The following is a 24,236-nucleotide window of genomic DNA, read 5'->3' as shown; positions in this document are numbered from 1 at the left end:
GAAGGTTAAATCTCTCAAAACAGCATGACATTTACAAGGTAATACACAAAATTGCTAAAAAAAAATGTAACTGCTTGGCTACAAAATACACATGACATTCAGTGGTAAAATGTAAAACATTGCTGGACTACACAGGTGGTTAGGCATTTGCTCAATAACATATTCCCATAAGGAGAACACACATTTGATCTATGAGACCAATAGAGGTTTCCGTCTGGCTTAAATGAGGGCAACTTGTATTCTGGGCACGTAAAAAGCTGCCTTTAAAACTGAGAAATGCCTATCTGTAGCTAGAATGTAATACTGATAATAGCACAGCAGAGGTTCTGTTTGGTTTCTGGCACTTTGAACTTCATATAGATCTGTCCATTTTTAACCAGACTTGTGTTTCAGAGTTTAAAACCTGTGTGATAAGCAGCTTTTGTCAGGGTATAATTGCTCTTGCAATCTGGCTACCACAGTGTTCAGATAAAGAGAACATTGGGAACAAATGAAAGGAACAGCTTCTTCGTGTGCACTGACATTTATCAGTGAAGCAAAGCTGGTGAACGTTTGGATCTACAGCTAAGGTAATGGTGGGGAGTTATTTACATCAGCAATTTGACGTTGGCTACCAATAATTGCTGAATAAAATAGGTTATGTATGATTCAGATATTTCTAGCTAGTAATTTTCCATGCAGATTAAGCAAACGTTAATAAAAAAACAACAACACAATATAGTTCTCCAAATCATGTATGAGCACCAGATAATTAAAGGCAAACTAACCTCCAAGGAGGCGCATCAAGGAGAGTGGGAGCAGCCTCAGGAGAGGGACCACACCTCCTAACATGATGTCATATGGTGACCCCGCCCCATCACGCCCATTTCCAGTCCCGTCAGTGGCCCCTTCCCACCCCTGCCTCACTGAACTGGCTGCCCTCTCCCGGAGAGGGCAGCCAAAAGGTTGGCAACCCTTGTATAGTTTAAAGTAGAGTGTTATGCCAATTGAGATGCGGTCAGAATACTGATTGTCAGAAGCCGCTCAGATTAGGAGTAGGGTTAATATGCTAACTGCAATTTGTTGGCATTGTGACTGTCTGGCTCTCGGCTGCCGGTATTTTAATACCAAAGCAAATCTATTTACCTTTAAGTCTGTTCTATATAATTTTTTTACATTTAAATCTCCAATGATGTCTGGCTTTGACGCTACTGCTAGTGAACTTCCCAATCCTATTATTGTACTATAAAAAAATTATTAAAAACAAAGAGTCAAATTCAGACCTGTTTGTTAGGCTGCGTACAGTCGCAGCCTAGAAAACAGGTCAACTCCGTCCCGCCAAACGCCCTAGCATGAGGAGAGGTGAATGAGAACATATCTCACACGCGGCCGAAGGAGAGAGAAATCATTCCATGGTCACCGACCATGGAATGATTTTTCTCCCCTTTACAAATAAAACTCAAGTCTAAATGAACTTTTATTTCCACCGCTGATCGCTGAATACAGGGTAGGTGCTGGCGTCATGTGACGTCCCCGTGCCGTGCATGCATCAACCTGCCTGCGTTCACAGGGGAAGGCCTAGCGGTTTCATGGGGACCCCCATAAAACACTGGGCATTCCCCTGCAGCCGCTCCCAGCCATCCCCTTCCAGTATTAAGACCTCGGTGAGCGTGAAACTCGCCAAAGGTGTTCGCAGAGCGGGTCTGCACATGCCCATAATCGCACATATGCAGACCCCCCACCATCAAAAATGGGGCCGAAAGTGGACCAATACAAACACGTCTGAATTGGCCCCAAAGAGGTATTAGGAGAAGGAGTTGAGTGACAAAAACAGAAATGACAGATCTCTAGCACAAAGTAAAGGCTGTAAGCATAACTAGCAAAGCTCCGGAATGGTTAGCGTATGGACAAGGTCAACACCTAAGAATGGTCAACATACTAGGTTGACATTTACAGAAGGTGTTAGCATGAATAAGATCAACGTGAGTTTTCAGGGGTTTTGGTGTCTATGACGACATGGACATCGTATAAGCGCTCGCCATGCTTTATATTCTTACTCCATGCCCACTTGGATAGTATGAAAAACCTTATGCATGTAGACCATGTCCAACCATAAGCCCACATACCCCAGGAATAACATCTAAATATTTCCATTATGGAATCATAAAACCGCAAATAAAGTACATTTGTACCTAATAAAGAAAATATTTTAAGACTGCAAAGCATTTACATAACGCTAGACTAAATTATGAGCTATTTTAAATGAGCATGACTTTTTCTACCTGACATGTGAGTCATGATGTGACTGCAGATGTTAGTACAACATGGACAGAAATATTTTACAGATGGACAGCAGCCGATCATAAGGCTGAGCACCTATAATCTCACATTTAAAAATCCCTAGTTAATTATCCATTTGGTCTATCGCTTGTTATTTGCTAGTAGCATATTTCAATTAGGTCTTTAAGAAGGAGGTGGATTCAGAGGGTTTGTTTTTAGGATATAATTATGGCACTTTTCTCCAAAAACGCTAAACCTGTGAAAAGGATTTTTTTTGCTTTTTTTTCCTCATATTTCATGACATTTATTTAAATAATATCCCCCATGTGTATGAACTCCAGATCATCACTTGATGTTAAAAGAATGAGGTTGCAGGGGTAGACAAGGGGAGAGATACAGTATTTACAACTGCAAAATCAAATACCGAATTCTGACGGTGCCGGACGGGGTCCCGACAGTCAGGATCCCAACAGGCATTTACCCAACGTCGGGATCCCGGTTGTCAAAACACCGACAGCCGGGTTCCCGATGGCCACCCGCTATTTTCCCTTGTGTGGGTCCATGACCCCCATAGAGGGAGAATAGAATAGGTGGCGAGCCCGCAAGGGTCTTATTTGCGCTCACCATGCTGTCTGAGTCCGGCCAGTCGGGATTCCGACATCGGGCTAATGACTCTCGGAATCCTGACTGTCGGACCCCTGTACCACACCCATTCTGACAACAATGGGGAAGCCAGTTCCATCATGCAGAAAATGGACAGGTTAAGCATTGGAGCAATGATCGCTATAAATCTCATCAATAGACAACAATTTAATACATCAAAGAAAACAAAAAAATAAAATGAATAGATGAGAGAAAACTACACAGATTGCCAACTGTATGCAATAATACAAAAAGATTGTCATATTTTATGTGGTTCTACCTCAGCAGGAGGTCGGATAGGAAGACGTAACCTTGGCACGTTCTGAAGTCATCCAGCAGTGTCTGAGAAACATCACTTGAGTCTTTCAAAAAACAAGAAAGCCCTGCAAACATCTCCACAATCTCCAGCGGGGACAGATCATTTGACTGCTGCATGTTTTGGACACATGTGGCCAGGCATTCTTTTTCTAGAAGAGAATAGGTGACATGGTAAAAGAGTGGCAACAATTTAAAAATGTCACTTAGTAAAATCTATGTGTATTATTGTGTTGTTTTTTTTTTGCTTTTTTACATAGCTTCATGCTTTGGGTTAGCTGATTTCCTTTGGGGAATGAATCATTCACTCCACTATGGAAAAACAAGCAACAATTGGTGAAATTGGCTAATCTGTGAGAAGATGGAAAAATAGCCGCAATGCTTCATTTTATTTTTCCTGTACATATTAACACTTCGCAATATAGGAGGAAAACAAGTTGGATGACACATTGTGCGTTTATTTGATCTCACATTTTATCTACTATAATTCACAGAAAGCAAAGGGTGGTTTTCAATTGTTATATCTCGCCCAATCTCCTGTCTAAAGTGACCTGAGTTTGTAGGGTGATTTTCAATTGATCTATTTATTTGTGCATATCGCACTCATTATGGTCAGGTTTAGACATATATTTGCATACATTAAGCTCACAATCCCCCGGGGATATCAAGCAAAAATGCTGGTGAAAAACAATTGAATACCGCACTGAGGGGGATATTCAATCTCCGGCGAGCACCTCCCATCGGGGAGATGCCCGCCGGGCCCTATTCAATGCTGTCTTCCTAGACAGCATTGAGCAGGGTATCTTGGCAGAACGAGCCCGACAGCACTAGCTGTCGGGCTCGTTCTGTCGAGAACAGCCGGGAAGTGATGAGCTGCCGGCTGCAGCTCGCCTCTTCCCGGCCGCAACTCACGGCCACGCCCCCTTTTCGCTCCCCAGCAGACGGTACATTGAATCCCGCCTGCATGTTCTCAGTCGAGCTGACCGAGAACGGGACTGGGTCACGGCGTTCGAGCAAGCTCGACTGCTGTGACCCTGACATTGAATACCCCCCTAAGAGTCCATATCTTTGATACGATAATGTTTGTAGAGTACGGTCCTGTCATTACATTACCTGTACTGCATTTTTTTTTTTTAACATCAATATTTTATTGAGAAATATTTAAATTTTTTGGGGGAGGGTTACAGAATACAGGGAAAGGGGGAAAGTAAGGGGGGGATACATGAGGGATTTGGGATGGGGGGATACACAGACTCTGTACATACATAGTCAATAATCGTCATACAGAACATAGTGAAAATTTAGTAAACCTAAACAGGTACAGCCGGTAAAATTTCAACCAAAGTAGTGACGTAGATTAAATCTATCTGGTCCGGACAAGTTTAACGAAGTAGCTAAGCCAATAACACTATTGCAGTAAACACAGGTTGATCCTAGAGTGGGGAATAAGGGTTCATGGAGAATTTGTAGGGAGGTCCTGCGTCTCGTTAAGGCTAAACTGAAGGGGGTCACTCTGGGGAGACTTGGGAGCGTGTGATGTACCCGCTCCAACGGTGATATATACATGCCATGGCAACCAACGAGCTGTGAAAGAAGGCGTAGAACTGGAGTCGGAAGAATATTGCGTTTCCATGGTGTAGTTAAAATTGACTTTCTGAATCACTTTTGAAAGTGGGGGAGGGGTGGGTTGTTTCCAGCACTGGGCCAGGGCTGCGCGGGCCGCAATAAATATGTGGCCTAGAACATAGCGTTTATTAGGCGCGACCATGTCAGGGAAGATATTGAATAGGGCTATTAAGGGGGTGGGTATTATTGCTGTATCTAGGACCTGATTTGCTAAGTCAAATACATCCTTCCAAAACACAGTGAGGAGGGGACAGGACCAGAATATGTGGTATATATGACCTATGTTACCACATTGTCTCCAGCAAAATTTGGAGCATGAGGGCCAGAAGGAGTGTAGTCTAGCAGGGGTTAAATATAATCTGTGTATCAGTTTAATGTGCATCTCGGTATAGTTTATACACTTTGACATGGTGTAAGAGGAGAGAAAGATTTTGGTCCATTGAGCATCTGACAAGGCTATGCCCAGGTCAGCTTCCCACTTAGACTGTGCATTTGATTTAGTAGGATTTGGGATGTCTTGCAATAGTTTGTACCAAAATGTAACATCTCCTTTAGTGTTTGGTAGGTTAAGGCGGGAGTAGATACGTGAGTCAAAGTTACCAGGTGTGTTAATGAGATTAGGAGCAGTATTCCACCAATGGCAGATTTGAAAGTAATGTAATAGTTCGGATTTGGGGAGAGAAAATCTCTGCTGGAGAGCAGAGAAAGGGAGAACATACTGGCCTTCCAAAATATCTCCTAATTTAGATATACCTAATGTGATCCATCTAGCCAGATGTAAATTGGGTATTAGTTTGGAAATTGTTCTTAATGAAATTTGTGGGAGTTGAGATATGGGGTGTGGGAGTCTAGTATTCAAGGAGTCCCAGGTTGTGATGGAGGCCCTAGTAGTTGGGAGAAGCGAGGGGAGATCCGGGCGGAGTTGTTTAGGTAATCTAAGCAGATCATCTATTGGAGTCGAGGCATGCGATAGCTCAGGGTCCACCCACCGTGATTCTGATTGCGTTTCGAAGAAAGATTTTATCTGGGCTAGTTTACAGGCATCGTGGTATAGTGTCAGGTCTGGGAGGGTCATTCCACCTTTGGCTCTGGGGAGAGTCATTCTAGAGCGGGCTAGTTTGGGGGGTCCAGAGGACCAAATGTATTTGAGCATAGTTGAGTTGCATGTGGCAAGCTCTTTTTTGGGGAAAATGTAGGGGATCGTGCGGAAGAGATACATAAGTTTGGGTAGGAGAGACATTTTAAAGGCAGCCATGCGTCCCATCCAAGATATGTCAAACGCAAGCCAGGATTTAGAGAGGGTTACTAGTGAACTAAGAAGGGGAGGTAAGTTAACTTCAAAGACTTTCCTAGTATCTGATGGGATGTTTATCCCTAGATAACGTATAGACACTTTCTGCCAATTATATGGAAATTTAGAAGATAAAGTTGAGTATGAGTTCGCTAAATTAATTGGTAGGGCATCTGTTTTGGTGGTGTTTAATCTGTAGTATGAGGCTTTACTGAAACTGTCGAGAATGTTGTGTAGGTGGGGTAAAGTACGCAAGGGGTCAGAGATAAAAAGTAAGATATCGTCTGCAAATAGACTTAGCTTATGTAAAGAAGAACCAGATTGAAGTCCGGGGAAATCAGGGTCGGCTCGTATTTTGGAGGCGAGAGGCTCGATAGATAGTACAAATATCAATGGAGAGAGGGGGCATCCCTGTCTCGTTCCGTTGGCTATGGGAAACTGATCTGAAAGAAAACCATTACTGAACACCCGGGCCGTGGGGGTACTATACAATGCCAAAATAGATGACATAATCTGATTTCGAAATCCAAATTTAGAGAGGACGGCCTGCATATATTCCCAATTTAAGCGGTCAAAGGCCTTCTCCGCGTCTAAGGACAGCAGCAAAAGGCCCTGATCATCCATAAGAGAGTCAATTAAGTTAAACACTCGACGTGTGTTGTCCGATGATTGTCTCCCTGGGACAAACCCCGTCTGGTCCGGGTGCACTAGCATGGGCAGATAGTTTTTAATTCTGAGAGCTATGAGTTTTGCAAATAGTTTAGTGTCGCCGTTCAACAGGGCTATAGGACGGTAATTCTGACAGTGGGCCGGGTCCTTTCCCGGTTTGGGTATGGTTATTATTTGTGCTTCTAGCATTTCCTTGGGAAGAGATCCTAAAGAGGTGATGGTGTTGAAAAGATTAGTTAAGTAGGGTGTGAGGGTTTCACGATAGGTGGTGTAAAAATTATTGATGAATCCGTCGGGACCCGGGGCTTTACCTCTAGGAAGTGATTTAACAGCAGCGTCCACTTCAGATTGAGACCAAGGGGCATTAAGGACTTCTAATTGATCATTGGTCAGGGAAGGCAAATTTACTCCATCTAGAAAGGAGGAGATAGTGGCGTTGGAGGGTTGGGGGGTGTCTCGGTCTAGAAATAGGTTATATAGTTGTGAATAGTAGTTAGCAAACTGGTTAGAAATATCCTTTGGGTTCAGAAGTTTCTCATTTGAGGGGGAATGTATGAGCTTAATTCTATTTTTAGCATGTTGCATTCTCAGTTTGCGTGCTAGCATTTTCCCAGATTTATTTCCTGATATGTAGAATTTTGTACGAAGTCTGTTCAAGGCTATTTGGGTCCGGGCCAGGAGCATTTTCTGCAATTGACTACGAGTTTCCGAAAGCTCTTTCCTTAGGGCAGCGGAAGGGGAGGATTGATTCCTACAGTCTAAGTCTTTGATTTTGTTTTCTAAATCTGTTTGTCTTTGAATGTTTTGTCTCTTAAGGGCAGCCCCAGCCTGAATAGCAGCGCCCCTGGTAACCGCCTTAAAGGCACACCAATGCGTAAATATAGAAGTATCTTGGGGAGTGTTATTGGTAAAGTACGAAGAGATGCTGTCTGAAATAATTTTATTGGGCAATGGGTCGGTTAGCAGATGGGGAGCTAAACGCCAGGGTCTAGGAGGCATGTGGGAGTTATTTAGCGCCCATTTCCACAGGATCGGGGCATGGTCAGACCAGGTGATGGGGAGGATGTCTATGTCCTTGGAATGTTGAAGAGTCCATTTGTCACATAAGAGCATGTCAATTCTAGAGTATGAATTGTGAACGTTTGAAAAGAAGGTGTATTCTCGGCCCGATGGGTTATGGGTTCTCCAGATGTCATATAGGTCGAATTCTGTCAGCATATTACGGAATGCCAAGGAAGGGCCTGAGGGGGTAGGGAGCCGAGTTGTGGAAGGTTTGGAGGATTTATCAAGATATGGGTTTAATACTAGGTTGAAATCTCCCATTATCAGTAGTGACCCCTTGGCAACTTTACGAATTAGAAGGAATAATTTACGCAAAAAGGGAATCTGGTTGGAGTTGGGGGCATACACTGAGACTAGAGTAACCAGTTTGTCATCTAGCAGTCCCGTCAAAATCAAATAGCGCCCGTTCTTATCCGCAGTGAGGGAGTGCTGGGTAAACGTCACTTTACTGCTGAAAAGAATGGCTACACCATTACGCTTAGACTGACCATTGGCGTAAAATCCTAGAGGATATCTATTGTCTCTAAGGATGGGGGGTTTTGCCGAGGTAAAGTGAGTCTCCTGTAGGGCGATCACGTCTCCTCTCTGTTTATGGAAAAAGGTGAGGGCAAGTTTACGTTTGTTGGGGGAGTTCAGTCCCTTAACATTTAAGGAAAGAATCTTAGTCGCCATAGGGCCATATGGACAAGATGATGGGTGAAGTGATCCACAAATAGTGGAGTGTTAGTCTGGTATGTAGGGTGCGCATATTTTGAGGTACGAGACAGAGTCTAGTGAGTAGGGGGGGGTTTTGACTTAGAGGGATAGTAAAGAGAAAGTTGAAAAGGAGAGGGAAAAAAAACAAACCAAAACGGTCCATTATATCGGACCGACATGACTACTGCAGGGAGAAGGGAGGGGGAACAAGTGCAGTAGTATAGGAGAGGGAGGGGGCTTTGATGGTGGCCTAGCGCCACCGCCCATGTAGGCCCCACATTAGTCACTAATTGGATAACATATCTGCAAAACTGGTGCAAAACTCGAAAGATAATATAAACCATTAACGTATTTATCAATCATGCCGGCTAACAGAAAACAATATTTATCTTAAAGGCAAGACAAAAGGCATGGTATGTTTAAACAGACAGTAAATCTAGTAAACTAACAGCTGTAATACTTAGCCATGGGGTCAGACTCCAGGGTGCGGAGAGAAATTGTCCAGGTAAGGGACATATGGATCAACATGCCACGTATGGGGCAGTGGAGTAGGGTAGTCTCTCAAGTGTCCACCCACTCCGTTCGGGGAGCGGGGCCCCGTGTAGATGAGGGTGGGTGTTTTACCGTGATGTCCCATTCTGAAAGGAGTGCGGTTCCTGCGTCAAGGGAAGAGATGGTGTGCGTAGAGTCTTCGTGGGTAATCAAAAGCTTCACAGGGAAACCCCAACGGTAAGGAATGTCGTTGGCTCGTAGGGCTGCTGTAATCGGGACTAACGCTCTTCTTTTGGCAAGTGTCATGGCGGAGAGGTCTGGAAAGATCTGTAGGCCTCCCAGGGTATTTGCTTCTCCGGCTGATCTTGCGGCCCTCAAGATGCGCTCCTTGATGGTGAAAAAGTGTACACGTAGGAGGGTGTCTCTGGGAAGAGCTGAGGAAACTTGTCGAGGTCTTGGGAGCCGGTGGATAGGGTCGATCAAGAGGTCTCTATCTTCCACGGAGGGCAGCAGTTTTCTGAACAGTGCGATGACATAACCCTCCAGTTCAGGGTTGGATACTGAGTCTGGGATCCCTCTGATTTTTATGTTGTTCCTCCTAGACCGGTCCTCGAGGTCCGCCATCTTGTTTTGAACTGCTTCGATTTCAGCCTGTTGTTGATCATAGGAGGAAAGGAGGTCATTATGGGATGCCACTAGTTCCTCCATTTTTCTCTCAAGGTGATCTGTTCGGTTCCCAACAGCTATCAGGTCGGTCTTGACTTCACGAATCGCAGTTGTCAGGTCTCTAGTCAGGTCCGATTTGAAGGTAGACAGTATCTGACATAGTAGTCCAGCTGTGAGCGGAGTGTCTGGAGCGCAGTCGACGCCTGCCGTTGAAAAAGACAGGCTAGAGCTGTGCGCAGGGGTGTCAGCTGCCAACATTGCCACGGAGGTACCCGGGGATGTCCCCTGGGCCTGTGTGGTCCTTTGTGCAGGGAAGGATACCCGAGGGGTAGGGACCCCTTTAGCTTTCTTAGGAGCCATCCCAAGCCCTTGGATATTTAATTATTATTATTATTTTTTTTTTTTTATATTATTTTTTTTTTTTTTTTTATGTTCTCTTTTTTTTTTTTTTTTTTTATTGGGGTTTGAAAGCGGTGTTGGTCAGGGTTACACGCACTGGAGTAATAGAATGGAGCCTGTTCATGCAGAAAGTATGAGGGTGTGGGTCACATGGGCGGTGACATGTCAGAGCATAGTATCACATCAGAGTGGAGTATGCCATTGTATCTTGGACAGGTGTGATGCAGACGCCTGGGGCAGCAGGGGTATGCTTAATGGCGAAAAGCGACCTGCTAGTGCAGGAGGGGCCTGCCGAGCACCTCAGCTCTGCTAGTATGAGAAGGTGCCGGTTGGAAATTCCTGGGGGGAGAGGACTTCTACCCAGAGCAAAGGGCCAGCCGTAACTGTGGGAGAACGGGCTTCGGTGGGTGTGGTACGCGGCCCAGTCTGAGCGTCACAAGTTGTGATGTGGCACAGGGTGTTGGGCAGGCAGTGAGAGGCTGACTGCTGCCAGACCTGCCAAGCAGGATGTCAGTCCCGACCAGCGTGGGATCACACTGACCTACTGGGCAGTACTAGGCACTGGGAGAGGCTGGTGGTGATGTTCAGCCCGCACAGGGGCAGTCTAGGGATCACCAAGGGCCACACACCACCCAGCAAAGGGAGTGGGTGCCACTGCTGCTTCCCAGCGTTTCAGTTAGGCAGAGTCTATAGGTAGGTAATATGAATGGTAGAGCTGCACAAGTTTAGGGGGTTAAGCCAGGTGAGACAGAGAGCCCTGGGTAGATAGACAGGTATTTGGCCGCCGCAGTGTGTTTTGTGGGTGCTGTACTCGGGGCAGCGCCCCATCCAAGATGGCGGTGGTGATATAGTGGCCGGGTCCTCTCACCTCTGTTAGTACGCAGAGAGCCTCCGGGCGTCTGTCGGCAGCCACCCACTGCCCTGCTGTGTCCCCGCTTGTAGGTTTCCCGCAGGAGATGTGGCGGGCGCTGAGCTCGCGGCCCGCTACCGTGCCTCCGTCACCAGCCCCGATGCTGTCTGGGGCTCTGATGCGCCGCGGGCAGCGGGGGGAGCTCCCGAACTTCTAAGGAGCCTGCACGGGCAGGTGACGTCTGGGGGGAGACCCCAGTTCAGTCCTCCGTCGCGGTAGACGGCTCCTCTCGCGGCTCCACAGCGGCCTCCGGAGACCCCTTCTGGCGAACTCGAGGCCCCGGTCCCGGCCTCACGACCAGGCCGCAACCTGCAGGAGCTCTAAAAAGAGCTCCCCGGCTCCGCGGGAAAGGTCAGAGGCGGTCGGGGCACGGGAGTGGAGAGATGAGGTGAGGGCAGGGTGTGCTGTTTGCAGAATTGGCAAGGGTAAGGGTGCTTTTGTGGCAATCAGGGCAGGAGCTTGAGTTCAGCGCGTCTGCCTCGCTAGGTCGCCAGGCCACGCCCCCTGTACTGCATTTTTAAAGACCTGTTTCTTGCTCAGAAAAAGATTCAAAATGATAGCGCAACTTTTTCACAACTGAAAGATATGTTATTATGCTACTCCAAAGCTGCTGCACCTGAGGGACATGATTGTATGCTGGTTACCAACCCAGTTACTTACCATGTATGTATTTCACTACGTTTAAGCTAAGCCCATGCCGAGAAATTGTCATCAACACTTCGCCAGCACTTTTTCTCCAGGGGAGATTATATGGGGGGCACCAGGATGTTATTGCACTAAATAGGAGTTGGAGGTCATCTTTCTGAGCCAGCTCCTCCGCTGGAGACACATAGTTGCACAACTTCACAAGAATCTGAAATAAATTATAAAAAAAGGGTATGTAAAGCAGAAACATAGTTTTAAATGTTCTATAGAAACATAGAATTTGACGGCAGATAAGAACCATTTGGCCCATCTAGTCTGCCCCTTTTCTAACCATATTGTTACCGCAAACCCTAACTGAACCTTATTTCTCGGTCATGATATACTTCGGTCTATCCCCTGCATCTTTAATAGTTCTACTGTCAACCTCTACCAACTCTGATGGGAGTCTATTCCACTTGCCCACTACCCTTTCTGTAAAGTTTTTTCCTCAGATGAGATAAGCTGACCATAGACGGTACGTTCCCGGACCGTCCGTTCTGTACTATGAGATGCGCGCTCCCGCGCATCTCATCGTACGGTACATAAAGTATGTGCTGCACACTGCATGCACAAGGCATGCAATACGATGCGATGTGTACTATATAAGTCCCAAACGGATCCGTTAAACGGACCGTGCATGGGCAGCTTAAGCGAGGTAGGCCACCTCCTCCGACACGAAGTGAATTGTCTAAAGAGGATAATTCCTCATTATAATTTTTCCAGTGGATAAATCTTTTATCCCAATCTAATAATCTGGTTTATTAAATACTGTACTACACATTGTGTTTTTTCATCTTTATTTTCCATGTTCGTATGAGCAAACAACCCTGGGGAAAGTTATGTCAAAAAGAGACCAACACATCCTGGATAAGTATTAAATTCATGTTATCCTTTTCCTACAGGAATTTGGAGTAATCCCTATTTTCTGGTTAAGATAGTGCCATCCCCTAACCTGTATTTTCCTCTTTTACATTTACAGTGAATCAGTCATAAAAATATTTGGGGGAACCTGAGCTAAATCTTCCCCGTATTAGCTGTGAAAGTAGTGGTACTGTGCATTCAAGCTAAATTAGAACAAGTGCAGAGATCTGCATACAGATCATAGCTGCAATAACAATGCATATGCCCATAATGCATACAGTGAGCTCCGAGAACTGAAGTCCCCATTATTTTCTATTTCTATTTCACATTTAATCTCTCTACCTTTATTTATTATATTTTATCGATAAAATATCTATACTTGTATAAGCGGAGCTTTCTGCACATAACATCTTTAAAGGGGGAGGATAATCACTAGATGGATCTGTGGTTTGCAACTGAAATGATCTTCAGTAAGTAGTCTGTTAATATGGGATACATATGGATGACCCGCAATCAGGATTCTGGACAGTTAGGAGACCACCACTGGCATCCCCATGGAAGGAATCACGGCAGGGGTTAGGTCAGTATATATACCTTCCCCTGCCACCTCCTAACCTAAAAGGTACACACACACTAGAAAGATCTGCGATCATAAGATACCCAACCCCTCAGTCAACACTCCTCCCTGCAGTCTAACTCCAACCTTCCCCTCCCTGCGGTCTAATCCTAGGTCCCCCAATTAGTGCCTAAACTTAACATCACCATCCAAAATGGCCTGAATAGTCTCCAATTGGGATGTCAGCTGTCGGCATACTGCCATCAGCATCCTGACCCATTCGGGCGCCGGACTTAAGAAGGCAGCCGGTATGTCTGTGTTGGTATACTAAACACTGGCATCCTGGCCCTTGGGATGGTCACTGCATCCTGCTAAAACCAATCTAGTTTAGATGCTATTACTGGTTGGAACACTCAAACATAGCGGTGGCTTGTTATAGTCTGACATACAGTTGTTAAAAGAATTAGTATAGATATCATGATTCACCACTTCTTCAGAGTATGATACATTGACAAAGCAGAACGCTAGCATTATGCCCACACTACAGCAAAACAATACCACTTTCAGAATTAGTGTCCTAGTCTTGTAGTTGGCTCATGCAGAGACAATGATACAGTATAACGTTACATTTTTTTGTGAAAATACATAATGCTGAAGCACAATGAAATAACACAAAGAATTAACAGGATATGACGTTCTGAACACTGGGACTGAAAATTCTCATTTAGAACTGGGAATCATTATTGAGGCAGATGGCTTATCAAATATTCTATCAAGAAATTGCAGTGGGGATATTAAACAGATCAATACCTGCCGACGCCAGATGGAGATAACTGTTGCAGAGGGAACATTATATATTTAATCCATTCTGATCCTCACATACCCTAGACTTTAGTATTACTAGTATTCCTACTTGGATATGCTGTATAACTACTGTCATTTAGCTTGTTGGTTGTGCACCACCTTTAAATCTTTTTGCCTAATGAACCCTGGCGACTGATGCTATGGTTTGCTGACCCACCCAAATCTAATTCTCCCTACACATGTGATATCTGCCCCACCTGCAGTGCACATGGTTTTGTCCATTTGAGAAGGAATTTGCCTCTGAGAGTGAACCAGAATAAGGCCAAAAGTGAGGCAAAAAAATAAACTCCCATATTGCAAAAGTAAACAAATGAAAGATAAAGAAAAAAATTGATGTCCATAACCTAAAAGTCCACTTGATGTGGTCTTTGATGTTGCTCCCCCTCACTCTTTAACGGGGTGTGGGTTGTTAGGTCTCCACCAATTAGGTCGACAAGCATTGGGTCGACACCACTAGGTTGGCATGGGTCAAGGTCCACAGGACAGTAGGTCGACACAAGCATCAGGTCGACATGGCCAAGGCTGACAGTCAAAAGGTCGACATGGTATTTTTCACTGTTTTTTTTACCCGAATGTCGACACAGTGTACACAGTTTGAAGTGCATCGCTTGCTTTGCTCGCAATGCTTCGGGCACACTATTTTATTCTCCTACCACGCCCTAGTGGATGGTAGGGCATGAAATACCGCCTGTCGGCACATGTCAACTCAAAATACAGTGAAAAAAAAACGCATTTCGACCGTTTGACTGCCGACCTAGCCCATGTCGACCTAATGCTTGTGTCGACCTAGACCCCTATCAACCCAATGCTTGTCAAACTAGTTGGTGTAGACCGAATGACCGTATCCCCTTGAACAAAGTCCTCCGTCCACTTCTTTTTTTATATGTTATGTCCAAATAATCTAGCCAGGTTTATTATTTATCCTACTTGGATCCGACCATGCTTTTTTTCTCTAAAAACCTAAAATGTCCCTATTTAAGGACAAGGAATAGATTACACTCACCACTATTTTCATTTTCTGAGCTTTATGTACAAGAGAAGAGTATGTAAAACAAATAAGATAAATGAGCACGCTCAGCCAACAAGGGGAGCAGAGCACATGGACAGCGCTGTATGTTAATTATTTAGTTTCCGGCACTACAGTGCCTCTGGAAATTAGATTAAAAGGTCTAAAACTATGCCCAAGACAATAGAGGATATATCACATGATTCTACATTGAAAGTTAAAAAAAACAAAAACAAATTAAATTAATTTCCCTGTAAGGGAATGTCTATTTTGAATGTATAACTGTTTTGTGGTCATCTGCTACATGCGTCTGCAGTAAGTTGGATTTTATAGATGGTACATTACTAAGTCGTGCTCTCACATCTCACATGTACTGTATGTTATAATAATAATAATACAAGCAAATAAACCGCTTGGAAAATAGCCAGCTTCCTAAACAAAATGGTACTTGTGTAGTTTCACTGCGCCACCGCTCTAGCTGTTCTCCTAGCTGTTCTCAGCGCTACGTTACCAGCGTAGCGTGTGCGCGTGCCACTCTAGCTGTTCTCATTGCAGCGCTACGCTATCAGCGTAGCGTAATGTACACGCTACAATTGAGACGCTGGATTCAGACACTAATGAGTCTGAATTTGGTAGGGTGTAGGGGTACATAGAGGTGCACTGTGCAAAACACTCCTAAACCTGTTCACAATGACACTAGTCGACATAACAGCTGTCGACCTTGTAAATTCCACTATCCACGCCAACCCGAAGTGTGGCGAGCGCAGCGAGCCCCGCGAGGGGCGGCGGTACATGTCCTATGACCTTTTCATACCCCCACTATCCATGTCGGCGTGGAGTTGAGAATAAAAAGTGTGGCGAGCGCAGCGAGGGGACGCGGACACCTGTGAAGCCCGCGAGGGGACGCAAATACCTGTGAAGGTATCCGCGTGCGCTCGCCACGCTTCGGGCTCGACGGCTCGCTGCGCTCACCACACTTTCTATTTTCAACTCCACGCCAACGTGGATAGTGGGGGTATGAAAAGGTCGTAGGACACGTACCGCCGCCGCTCGCCACGCTTCGGGTTGGCGTGGATAGTGGAATTTACAAGGTCGACAGCTGTTGCGTCGACTAGTGCCATTGTGCACAGGTTTTAATAGTGTACCCCTAGACCCAGCTAAATTTAGATGCTTTAGCCTCTAAATTGAGATGTACCCCTACACCCAACTAAATCCAGACGCTTGAGCGTCTGAATTTAGATGCCCCACCACCTAAGCGGCTTGCAAGGCGCCTGGATTCAGACGCTTTAGCGTCTAAATCCACACTTCCCCGCTTCTTAGCGGCTAGCAGGGACTCTAGATTCAGACGCATTAGCGTCTGAATCTAGCGTATACATAGTGCCTAGAGCGGTGTGCCGGGGTGTGTAGTTTAGAAGCCCCGGCACGTCATCGGTGTGCCGGGGTGTCCACTTTATCATGCCACCCATTGTCAGCGGTGCCCAGGCGCTGCCTATTTCACTGTGGAACTACAAGTACCACAGTGACCTGTCAGCGCCTGGGCAGCGCGCTGCTGCTGCTGGCTGGCCGGCCGCTACGCTGTTAACGTAGAGCTAGAGCGGCACAAGCACAGTCAGACAGCGCTAGAGCGGCACGCGCACAGTTAAACAGAGCCTCTGGCAGGCTGCCAAGTTTCTGTTACAGACTGTGCGCGCGGTGGCGCCCTGAAACTTACTATTGAAAACAATGCATTAATGCCACTTGGATTGTAAATTCCATAGCAACTGGTTTCCATTTTAGCACCCATTCCAGTTAAACATATCTGCATGTATTTTGTGGAAATAAGTCTGTACAATAGATAATTCCCCCCACTACATAGAGAAAATGGCGACGCTGGCAGGATCATTCCATAACTAGTCTTGCATTTCATTGAGGTAGACATCATTAAGAAAAAGGATAGATTTACAATACAGTATATGGAAAAATCAAGTCAGTGTAGTTTACCCGAAGCCCTTTACAGATATGCTTCCTATTTTCAAATGTATATAGAAGTATTCTAAAAGTGAAATGAATAAATCAAATAATAAGAGACTATTTAAAGACTGCTTGGTGCACACTAGAATCTCATGGTAGCGTGCTTCATTAACAATATAATTGTTACACAATGGCCATTTTTGAAATTTGTTGTAACGACATGTCGTTATCGGTAAACTAGTTTAATATATTGTACCGGGCTTTAAAGAAGAATATGAACACCAGACAACATTTACCATCATTAGACTGTTCTCTCTATTGAAGGATGATCAGAAGGGATTCAAGACAGACTTTAAGTGATTTTAAGGCAACAATTTAAGCTTGTTAGGTTAACTTCAGCAAATAGCAGCTTACTATTCTTGTGCCAGCAACTTATATTACTCTTCAAAAAGAACTAACTAAATCTACAGAATTAGCCTTGGTAACCCATTTCCGCCATAAAAATGAAGCTTTTTATTGCAACCCGTGATACGCCGTATTCAATTGTCAGTGATAAACTACCGGCAATATTTCTGTATACTGTAGGTTTACTGCAAATTTCACTTCCCCACCACTGGACTTGGGGAAAATCCTATTTAAAAGGCAAAAGATGTCAGGATTTGGTTCAGAACCCCTGGGACACCCCCTGAATAAACAATTAAGCCCCTATGAAGTTTTTCTTGAAATTTTATTCAGCCAATAATGAAAGGTCATTTTGGGGTCACAATAAAAAATTATTGAAATTGGGGTACAAAATAGGCGACATGTATATTGGGTGTTTTATCAATGGGACAAGTGTTTTTTTTGCTTGCAGGAGGGAGCAATCGTTTAAAATATTTTAAAAGTGGCTTATAATTACCCAAATATACAATTTCAGCACTTAATTTTGCTGACAAAACACAGTTTGATTTTTTTAATGCATATAACATCCATTTGACAAAATGTAAGTACACCATATAATTTTATTATGACCACTAATAGACTATAGTAATTCCCTATATTAGTTTGTCTTTTGGGGGGGTAACCTTAGATTTCCCTATTTTCTACTACACTTTCATTTGGTGTTGATGGCAAGAATTGTAGCAAGAAACAGTTTTTGCAAATTTGCAATTGAATAGGGTGAACTGCAATTAAATTACATTTAAAAAACCATGCGATTGGAGCAAGTTACTGTGCTATTGCAGTTAATTGATTTTCTCCCTATATGGTCACAGGTACAGTTGTGCTCACAAGTTTACATACACTAGAAGAATTTGTGATTTTCTGGCCATTTGTCAGAGAATATGAATGATAACTTACTAACTTTTCTTTCACTCATGGTTAGTGGTTGGGTGAAGCCATTTATTGTCAAACATCTATGTTCACTCTTATTAAATCATAATGACAACAGATACTACCCAAATGACCCTCATCAAAAGTTTACTCACCCAAGTTATTAATACCCTGTATTGCCCCCTTTAAAAATCAATGACAGCTTGAAGTCTTTTGTGGTAGTTGTGGATGAGGCTCTTTATTTTCTCAGATGGTAAAGCTGCCCATTCTTCTTGGCAAAAAGCCTCCAGTTCCTGTAAATAATATTGAGGTCAGGAAACAGAGATGGCCACTCCAGAACCTTCACTTTATTTTGCTGTAGCCAATGACAGAGCGACTTGGCCTTGTGTTTTGGATTGTCATGTTGGAACGTCCAATACGTCCCATGCGCAGCTTCCAGACTGATGAGTGCAAATTTTCCTCCAGTATTTTCTGATAACATGCTGCATTCATTTGCCATCAATTTTGACCAAGTTTCAAGTGCCTTTGTAGCTCACACATCCCCAAATCAGCAGCAATCCACCTCCGTTTCACAGTGGGAATGGTGTAACTTTCATCATAAGCCTTGTTGACTCCTCTCCAAATTAAATTTTATGGTTGTGGCCAAAAAGTAAAATTTTGGTCTCATCACTCCAAATGACTTTGTTCCAGAAGTTTTGAGGCTTGTATTTGTGCTGTTTGGACTATTGTAAGTGGGACGCTTTGTGGCATTTGTGTAGTAATGGCTTTCTTCTGGCGACTCGACCATGCAGCCCATTTTTCTTCAAATGCCTCCTTATTTTGCATCTTGAATCAACCACACCACTTTTTTTCAGAGTCCTGTATTTCAGCTGAAGTTATTTGTGGATTTTTCTTTGCATCCCGAACAATTTTTCTGGCAGTTGTGGCTAAAATTTTTGTTGGTCTACCTGACCGTGATTTGGTTTCCACAGAATCCCTCATTTTTCACTTTTTAATTAGAGTTTGAACACAGCTGATTGGCATTCTCAATTGCTTTGATATCTTTTTATATTCCTTTCCTGTTTTATACAGTTCAATTACCTTTTCCTGCAGATCCTTTGACAATTCTTTTGCTTTCCCAATGATTCAGAATACAGACACGTCAGTGCAGCACTGGATAAAAGATGCAAGGGTCTTTCAGAAGACCAGAAACTCACTGACCTTTTATACAAAAACACTGATTACAAGCAAACAGATCAAGCCAAAATCTCCAGGGTATGCAAACTTTTGATCAGGGTCATTAGGGTAGTTTCTGTTGTCATTACGATTTAATAAGAGTAAACACCATTGTTTAAATGGCTTCACCCAACCACTAATCATGAATGAAAGAAAAGTTTGTGAGTTATCATTCATATTCTCGGACAAATAGCCAGAATATCGCAAATGCTGCTAGGGTATGTAAACTTATGAGCACAATTGAATATGAAGATCCCAAATAATCACACTTGTATGCTTGTTGAAATTCTCTTTTCAAAGCAATGGCCATTAATATGGATTTGTTCCCCTTTATGCGAAATAGTTTCCACCCTTCTCGGAAACCTAACCACTAGACTTTGGAGCATGGCTACAGGAAGTTGTATCCAATCAGCCACAAGAGAATCATAGAGGTTGGCCAATGACGTTGATGTGAAGCACTGAAGCAAGCATTCCAATTCATCCCAAGGATTTTCTTTTTTTAACATCATTGATTTTTATTGGAATAAAGAAGAAAAAGAGCATACATTTTCACCGAGATAGTACAATATGCGAAGGGGGGTAAAGGGAACCAAAAAAAAAAAAAAAACCAAAGAAGTTATTATAGGGGGAGAGGGGAGGAGGAGGGGGGGGGGTGTACATGAATCAAGGTGAACATATAGTATACAGTATAGTACTCCAATAGTATATATAAAAGTAGCATACATTTACAGTGACTTATACATTTATGGTATTGTAAGATAAACCGTAGGCTCTGACAGGCAGGGGGGTCTATCATTGCTAATGGGAGTCGAGAGCATTCTCGATGAGGCTAAATTGCCTGGGGTCAGAATTGGATGGTTTAGGGAAGATTGACGCCCCAGCTCCATCTGTAATAAATTCACTCCAAGGCGACCAGAGTACTAGTGGTGATGAGGCTTTGTAGGAGTACGGCATGTATTCTGTCTCCATAGCGAAATTAAATTGAATTTTGTGAATGACCTTTAGTAAGGTGGGAGGGGATGGTTGCTTCCATAGTTGTGCTAGTGCGGCTCTTGCTGCTATCAGGATTTGTCCAAGGACATATCGTTGGTGAGTTAAGATGTCATCTGGGAATAAATGTAATAATGTGATGGAAGGGGAGGGAGAAAGCTTTAGAAGTAGCACATCGTTGATTAGGTTAAATACATCCAGCCAGAACTGACGTAGAGCCGTACATGACCAAAAAATATGGAAAACATGGCCAATCTCGCCACATTGGCGCCAGCAGTATTTAGAGGAGGAGGGCCAAATGGTGTGTAATCTGTCGGGAGTTAAGTATAGCCTGTGTAACAATTTCACATGCATCTCGGTGTGGTTCAGACATCTTGAGATTTTAAATGAGGTGGCTAAAATGTTGTTCCATTGGGATTCGGACAGGTTTATCTGTAAGTCTTTTTCCCATCTTTTCCGAGATTTATATTTTGGGACTGGGGCTAGATCTAGAAGGATCTTGTACCAAAATGAGATTTCTCCTCTAGGTATGGGGTGAGAGATTCTAGATAGAACTGTAGGTGTGAGGGGGTTACTAGAACTCAACGACTTAGTAGTTTTTTTCCACCAGTGTTGAATTTGGAAGTACCCTAGTAGTTCTGAGTCAGGGATTTGATATTTATTTTGTAATATAGGGAATGGTAGTAGTAGTGTGCCATTTAACAAATCACCAAGTGTTTTCGCACCGCAGGAGACCCACTTTACAAGATTCAGGTTAGGTATAAGTTTGGCAAGGGATTTTAATGTGATGTGGGGGAGAGTGGCGGAAGAGGTATGTAGTTTATCAGCGAGTTTGTCCCATATTTTCAATGAAGACTGGGTAGACGGTAATAAAGAGGGAAGGGCTGGTCTTAGATGCTTAGGTATGAACACTGCATCTGCAAGCGGGAAGTCGGTACAGGCTGCTCTCTCCAAGATAGCCCATTCTGTAACTGAGTCTGTAGCGCAGATATGTTTAAGTTGGGCTAAAACACAGGCTTCATGGTACAATGCCAGATCGGGGAGACCTAGACCTCCCTTAGCTTTAGGTTGGGTCATTTTGGATTTTGCGATTTTTGGGGGTCCAGTTGGCCAGACATATTTGGTCAAGATGCGATTACATTCATTGAAGTATTTAGTTGGGACAGAGTAGGGGATAGTGCGGAATATATACATTGAATGCAGCTATGCGGCCCAGCCAGGATATATCCCAAGGATTTTCAATGTGTGTAAAGGTCAGGGCTGCATGCAGGACAGTCAAATTCTTACAAAACAAACATGGCAAATCTTAGGGCCCGATTCAGACCTGAGCGCTGCTGTACAACATTGCAGAAGTTCGCAATCAGATAGCTGCTGCCCCGACAGAGTCAAATCCAACCCTGTGCAAGTCTACAAATTACTTGCTAATAGATCGCTAAGCTGCAAAACACTCACCATTAAATGATTTCCCCGGTTTGTGCAAGTGAGCAAAAACTAAGGGCATAATTCGTCCCTGATTACACAGCGGGCATGCAGTACGGGTTCACAGTACAAATGCACAAGGTCGTCCTGTGATGCATTCCTGCAACTAGTTCTGTTCGCTGACCATTTACAAGGTGATTGACAGGGAGTGGAGGTAGACACCATCCATTTTTGGTGGCGTGCTATGAAAAACACTAGGTGTGCCTAGAAAACCGCTGAAAGCGTGGAGGGGAAATGCAGGGGTGCAAAATCGGCTTAGGGCAGGGTTTATGATGTCAGCTTTCAGCCTGGATGTGCCCGTTTTTCATCGCAGCGCCAAGTAAGGCTCAGGCTACGCAGCGCCTGCAATAACTTGGAAGGCAAAATTTTACTCCAGGATGGAGGCTTAACTGATCGCTGGATCCTGCAAGTTCGCAGCTATGCGATCAGATCTGAAGCGGGCCCTATGACCCTTCCACAAATCTCAGAAACAGGCTGATCGAGGCTGGAGCGGATGTCATACACCTTCCCTTAAAACACCTGGACACACTTTCATTTTTATGACACTCATATAAAATGGTCAGATAGCACCCACAAACCACCACTTCCTGTCCATCAAACTGTGGACGGACTGCGAAAAAACGTGCAGATTTTTTTTTTTAGATGTTTGGTTCACACATGCACTCTGCAACCCAGACAAATGCGCAGTCATTTGATAATTGATCAGCTTGTGAATTCACACAACAGTGATCAGGTCTGAATAACCCCCTTAGTTTGATACATCTGCATGAGGGCATGGTCATACTGAAACATCAAGGAACTTTCCCTAATCTACTACCTGTACCTCAAAGCTGGAAAAACACAATACTCTAGAACTGGGATGAACCACTTCCAGTCATTGTGATCTACTTTCACATGTCAAGTCTAGTGATTGCACATAAAATACTACATCGTGTCCCCATAGGTCACAGAAATTTTCCACATAGTGCGCTCATCTGTCACAGAAAATGCCACAAAATGTACCCATTATATCACATATGCCAGTCAGAGCCCCTTTCGTGTTCCCTTAATACGCCAGCATCAGCGCCCTGTAATTGCTTCTAATAGGTATTTATCTAGCAAGTTCTAGAAGATAATAACTAGAATATATGATTGGCTGTTATGTGCTGTACTTCTATAAACCCGCAAAGCATCAATACACCGACTGACAAGGTTATCACTTATCACAGCTGGAAATACAGTGCAATCCTTTCTGGCAATTAGTTTACCTGAACAAAGACTTTCTGAAGCAACGTTCTGCGCTCTGCCAATGGCAGCTCATTTTCTGCTCCTCCAGGTACCTCAGGCACGTGCGGGAGGTCAAAAAACAGGTACAGGCATTTAATTAGGGTGGAAGGCACCGACATGGTTGTCATGCAGTCCACGGTTTTCTGGGTAAGAAAGACACACACAAAATTAAACCGTGATTTCAAAAAGGAAGATGAGACCAATGTGACTAACTAAGAGACATCAAAATGACAGAAACACATAAGCATAATGTCAAGGCTTGACCTTACGCTGATCTGTCTATTGGCCGCTGGTGCGTCTAATTTGCCCCATAGAGGTGAGTAGCAGCATTATCCTTTTATTATATAGGATTTTGTCTTCAAGCAAGCAGATGGCTTGGTAATTTGTGTCTATTTATTATATATGGTAATGTAGTAATAAAACAAATAAACATCATACAGTAGCTGCATTATCACAGCTAAACTTTAGTTATGGTTCATACAAAAGTTAATACAAAACAGTTACAGTAAATTTGATATTCAGTACTTTGTCAAATAAGGTCTGAGTTTGTTTCCTGCAAACATGTAAGAAAAATGTATATGTTTTCAAGTGCTAGTTTATTTTGCAATACAAATTTCTAAGCAATATCTCACATTCTCTGAGATTAATACTTTGAACATTACATTGGAGCAACATGGATGGTGTAATGTTTATCAATACTTCCTCACAGCACCAAATTCTACATAGGGGTATGTTCAACTGCTGTCGGAACTGCCCTCCTGTCGGAAAGAAGGTAGTTTTCGACTAGAATAGGTGGAAAGGGGTTCCGACCTATTGACTACGGGCAGTTTGGCACCGATCCACCTGTATATATTGGAAACAGGGCATAATCCAACAGGTTATCTCGACAATCTCAAGCCAATTTAAAATAAATTTGGATTGAGGCAGGGAGGACGGCGCTGGGTGAGCAGCAGCAGATTGATCGGCGCCGTACTCCCATCCGCCATCCTCTCATCCTCCTCCGTCGCTCACTCGTCCCGCCGACAGG

The 24,236-nt window shown here is 43.9% G+C and overlaps 1 protein-coding gene across 5 annotated transcripts in view; it reads right to left on the bottom strand.

The window, feature by feature from the left end:
- The window catches only part of WDFY3 (WD repeat and FYVE domain containing 3), a 237,277-nt gene that overhangs the window by 137,874 nt on the left and 75,167 nt on the right, over positions 1-24,236 (bottom strand). For all 5 annotated transcript variants that reach the window (XM_083176583.1, XM_083176592.1, XM_083176599.1 and 2 more), the window contains exons 6-8: positions 23,191-23,352; positions 11,688-11,880; positions 3,182-3,368 (exon numbers count right to left, since the gene is read on the bottom strand). In XM_083176583.1, coding sequence (XP_083032709.1) covers positions 3,182-3,368; positions 11,688-11,880; positions 23,191-23,352 — 542 coding nt within the window. The remainder of the gene's footprint in view (positions 1-3,181; positions 3,369-11,687; positions 11,881-23,190; positions 23,353-24,236) is intronic.

Source organism: Crinia signifera, chromosome 1, assembly GCF_055691185.1.
Source record: "Crinia signifera chromosome 1, ASM5569118v1, whole genome shotgun sequence".
NCBI classification, from domain to species: domain Eukaryota; kingdom Metazoa; phylum Chordata; class Amphibia; order Anura; family Myobatrachidae; genus Crinia; species Crinia signifera.
Note: the sequence above shows the minus strand (reverse complement) of the source record. Positions and strands in the feature narration are given on the sequence as shown.